Source organism: Cynara cardunculus, assembly GCF_001531365.2.
Source record: "Cynara cardunculus var. scolymus isolate 2C chromosome LG 6, CcrdV1, whole genome shotgun sequence".
Lineage (NCBI taxonomy): Eukaryota > Viridiplantae > Streptophyta > Magnoliopsida > Asterales > Asteraceae > Cynara > Cynara cardunculus.
The window spans coordinates 13,656,619-13,661,173 of record NC_037533.1 but is presented as its reverse complement, the minus strand read 5'-3'; the positions used below and the strand labels follow the sequence as shown (position 1 = coordinate 13,661,173).

At 37.4% G+C, this 4,555-nt stretch overlaps 1 protein-coding gene across 2 annotated transcripts; it reads left to right on the top strand.

Moving 5' to 3' along the window:
* Positions 1 to 800: 800 nt before the first annotated feature.
* Positions 801 to 3,654, top strand: LOC112514007 (mitogen-activated protein kinase homolog NTF3-like). Of its 2 annotated transcripts, XM_025120282.1 has the most exons (5): positions 801 to 817; positions 1,017 to 1,179; positions 1,663 to 2,089; positions 2,617 to 3,306; positions 3,389 to 3,654. In XM_025120282.1, the coding sequence occupies exons 3-4, from the start codon at positions 1,667 to 1,669 to the stop codon at positions 3,301 to 3,303; spliced, it is 1,110 nt and encodes a 369-aa protein (XP_024976050.1). In that variant the 5' UTR covers positions 801 to 817; positions 1,017 to 1,179; positions 1,663 to 1,666; the 3' UTR covers positions 3,304 to 3,306; positions 3,389 to 3,654. The 2 variants fall into 2 exon arrangements, with proteins under 2 accessions (XP_024976050.1, XP_024976051.1); XM_025120283.1 differs by lacking the exon at positions 801 to 817 and having other exon boundaries at positions 825 to 1,179; positions 2,617 to 2,959; positions 3,171 to 3,654.
* The last annotated feature ends 901 nt before the right edge of the window (positions 3,655 to 4,555 follow it).

Sequence of the window (4,555 nt, the reverse complement as noted above, 5' to 3'; positions counted from 1 at the left end):
TAAACCATCATTATAGTTTGGTTTGTGGTCTGAGGGGTTAAACCGTCTAAACCGGACCGTGAACACCCCTAAATATTACATATAAATTTGCAATATAGTCTCTTTAAAAATATATTTTAGAAAATAAACAAGTAAACCAAAATATATACAATTTTTAATATCCGCACAACGCACGAGAAGGAACACTGGTGTTATAGAAACTAAAAAAAAATTTATACTTAATTATTTAGAATAAAAACTCAAATGTTTCATAATATTACATAGATATATACCAGTATTAAAGACATTAAATACAAATTTACAAATCTATTTTCATGTATTGTTTCAATATACAAACGTTATTTAATATAAAAAATACTTTAGGAATTGTTTGGCATGTGGATAATAACTTAACATCAAACTTATTATATGATTTTTTGATTAATTTACTTGAGTTTATATTACATATTCTTTTCGTCCTAAAATAATGATCCATATTATTATTACACATTCTTCCGCCGCATTACACAGGTACACAACTAATATATATATATATATATATATATATATATATATATATATTTTATATTTGAAATTTGCTGATGTTTATCCGTCAAGAAAACTAGTAATTATTACATGGCACAAAGCACTTATAAAAATTCGAAAAATCGACAATGGATTTCTGTCTGCAATTGTCTGGTCTGCTTCCCCAACCCACCCACCACCCCCGCCCCCTCTATTTTACTCATCGAATCACTCTCTTCCTCATATCCTATCTGAATGCGACAAGATAACGAATCCTACTCCATTAACCGTGTGTTAAACATTGTGCATCTGTGTGTGTACTTTTCTTTACAGATCCAAAGATCTCTCCCTCTATAATCTATATATACTGCCAATCTTTCTCTGTCTTCGTATATACGTTAAATTTTAAGATCAGATCTTTCCTTAAGATTCTATCAATTGTTTGCCACCATGATTTAGGGTTCATACTCATCCATTTCAATTGGGTTTCTGTTTTTTAACCCGAATCGCAGGGAAAAAATGCTTAATCCCGATATTATTTTTCTTTCAAGTTGGATTGTTAGTAAGTTGGTGATTTGGTGGAAGTGAAGCCTACCCATGTTAATGCTTTGCAAGTGTTCGACAAAATTACGCAGTGGGTTAGATTGATATACTTTCGTTTTTGCTGTAAAGGAGGTATGTAAATATGTTGCTCTTTGATTTTGATTTTGATTTTGATTTCTCTGGATATATTTGTCCCTTTCTTTCTTCTATTTAGAGTAATTTCCATATGTACATATATCTTTTCAGCTTAGAACTTTTTACCCAATTTAGGAAATTTCGATGCATTTATTCACATGTAATCGGCGGTCGTTGCAAAAGTCTGCGGGTTTTTTGTTCTTACTGTTTTTATGCTTCATACGATTTAGTTCTTCCCTTCTTATTATCATTCCAGAAGACCAATTATTCTCCTTATAATCTTCAATTTGTTAGCTTATATTGTTGTTTGGACGATTTTGTATCTTGTCGAAGGATAAGTGAGCATGATCCGTAGTTTGGGATGAACAAATTGTTCTTGTTTCTGGGCTCTAAATCGTAGAGATGTGTCATCTTTTTGTGTTGAAATCTAAATTGTTATATTATTTTGATACAAATTACTGTGTTTTTATGGGTCTGTAGAGAAATGGCAACACCAGTTGAACCACCAAATGGCATTAAATCAGAAGGGAAGCATTACTTTTCTATGTGGCAAGCACTGTTTGAAATCGATACCAAATATGTTCCCATCAAACCTATTGGTCGAGGTGCATATGGTATCGTTTGTTCTTCTGTTAATCGTGAAACAAATGAAAAGGTTGCGATAAAGAAGATACATAATGCGTTTGATAACCGTATTGACGCCCTGAGGACTTTACGTGAACTTAAGCTTCTTCGCCATCTTAGACATGAAAATGTTATTGCTTTAAAAGATGTGATGGTCCCGATCCACAGGAGAAGTTTCAAGGATGTCTATTTGGTTTACGAGCTTATGGATACGGATTTGCATCAGATTATTAAGTCATCTCAGGCACTTACGAATGACCATAGCCAATATTTCCTCTTTCAGGTATGTGGGTTGCTACTGTTTATACTTCCTGGGCTTTGGGCTCCTCCCCTTAGGTTGCCGGTTCAAGTCTCCTCAGGTCACTAGAGCTTTTCCTTACTGTTATTTTTAGGGCCCCATGGGTTTTGTACATTTTACACTTTTCGGCCTTGGGGCTCCCCCATAGGTCGCCAATTTGAGTCTCCTCAGCCCTCAGGGTCACCAGGGATTTTCCTGGTAGTGATCTTCAGGGCCCCATAGCCATAGGATTAGTACTGTTTATACCTATGGGGATTCTCCCCATAGGTCGCCGGTTCGAATCTTTTCTCAGGTCACTGAGGATTTTCGTGGTTGTTATCTTCAGGGTCTCATGGGATTAGTACGGTTTATGCTTCCTGGCCTTGGGGCTCGTCCCCCTAGGTAGCCGGTTTCGAATCTTTCTCAGGGTCCTTGTGGATTTTCGTAGCTGTTATCTTTGGGCCCCATGGGATTATATTGTTTATACTTTGGATTTTTGTGAATTTTGAAAATAACCCGAATTTCGTTCTTAGTTGTTGCGAGGCTTGAAGTATCTCCACTCTGCAAACATTCTTCACCGTGATTTGAAGCCTGGAAACCTACTCATCAACGCAAATTGTGACCTGAAAATATGTGATTTCGGGCTTGCACGTACAAGAAGCGGTAAAGATCAGTTCATGACAGAATACGTGGTTACTCGCTGGTACCGAGCCCCTGAGCTGCTTCTCTGCTGCGACAACTATGGCACCTCGATTGACGTTTGGTCTGTTGGGTGCATCTTTGCTGAACTTCTTGGGAGAAAACCCCTGTTTCCGGGGACAGAATGCCTCAACCAACTGAAATTAATCATCAATATTCTTGGCAGCCAAAGAGAAGGTGAGATCGAATTTATTGACAACCCAAAAGCAAGAAAGTTCATAAAATCGCTTCCTTTTTCACAAGGGACTTCATTTTCTCGACTGTACCCTCACGCACATCCGTTAGCGGTCGATCTATTGCAAAAGATGCTAGTTTTCGACCCTTCAAAGAGGATTAGCGTTACAGAAGCACTTCATCATCCTTACATGTCTTCACTTTACGACCCCAGATGTGATCCGCCCATTAACGTTCCATTGGATATGGATATAGATGAGGATTTAGGAGAAGATATGATAAGAGAAATGATGTGGAAGGAGATGCTTCATTATCATCCTGAAGTTGCTGCTACTGCAAATGCATAATAGGTAAAATTTCTCACTACCATTGGAATTTTCGTTTATTTTCCATTTTCTCTCATTCTGGTCTTCGATCCTTATCATCTTTCAGTCTAAATAAGCATCGGGCATCATGCATTGGTAGCTTTGTCCCATCGAATGTATCATGCTTCAAAAACAATTGGCTTCCACGAGCTTGTTTTCAGCTTTACGCTCTTCTGTATATATATGCATCTCGTTGTTTTACTTCATTGTCAACAAAAGAGGCGAAAAACGACAGCCCTCTTGGATTTTTGTCATTGTTGTACATTAATTATGGATACATGAGATGATTAAAATGCTTTCTTTCCTGCACACTTGAACTGAACTTTGTATGCTTTGAAGTAAAGATTTCTTGGATGTGCTTGGGTTGGTTGATATACTATGCTAAACCTTAGAAGCCTAAATGTTTTGTGTTGCATGGAGTAGAGGTGAGGTCTGGATGGATGGTGAGATATACTATTGTTTTTCTTTTTTTGATTAACCTGAATATCCAATCCGCTATGCGAATCTCAGGGCGACCACCTGCTTTGCAAATAGCCCGGAGTCACCGCATTTGAACCTGCATGGCCACAAGGGGATTTTTATTCCTCCTTGGATTTGAACCTGGGACCTCCAGGTACTTTTGACCTTTGGAGTCAAGTTCAAACCAATCAGACACCACCCTCCACAAGGGGATATACTGTTGTTTGGTTTGGCTATTATTTACATTAGTTAAGGATGCACTGAATTTTGTATGTTTGAAGTAAAGATTTCTTCCAGATATGTTTTGTGTTGCATAGCTATGAGCTATCTTATCTGAAATCTGATGCCTGGATTTTTGTCTCTGTTTTACAATTAAAATGCTTGTTTTTCCTGCACAAATATACTGTACAGATTTTGAAGGAATCTGATGGAATTGGAATGTTGAATTCCATTGATCAAATTCCATTCCCTCATTTGGTTCAATCTTTTTTACGAAAAAAATCTTGAAAATCCTATAAATTCCACAAATAAAAGAATGTATTCCTTAACAACTACATGGTATTTTGATGGAATGAAATTCTCTATTTTCATAATACCAAAATACCCCCCCTAACCCAATATGTCCTGATCTCATAAAACCCAATATGGCCATCGTCGACCACCGTCGATCTGAATCACCGTCGACCATCGCCATCTAACCTTTGTTGATCATCACCATCTGAACCACCTCCGACTACCACCAATTTGAACCATCGCCGACCACCACCGATCTGAT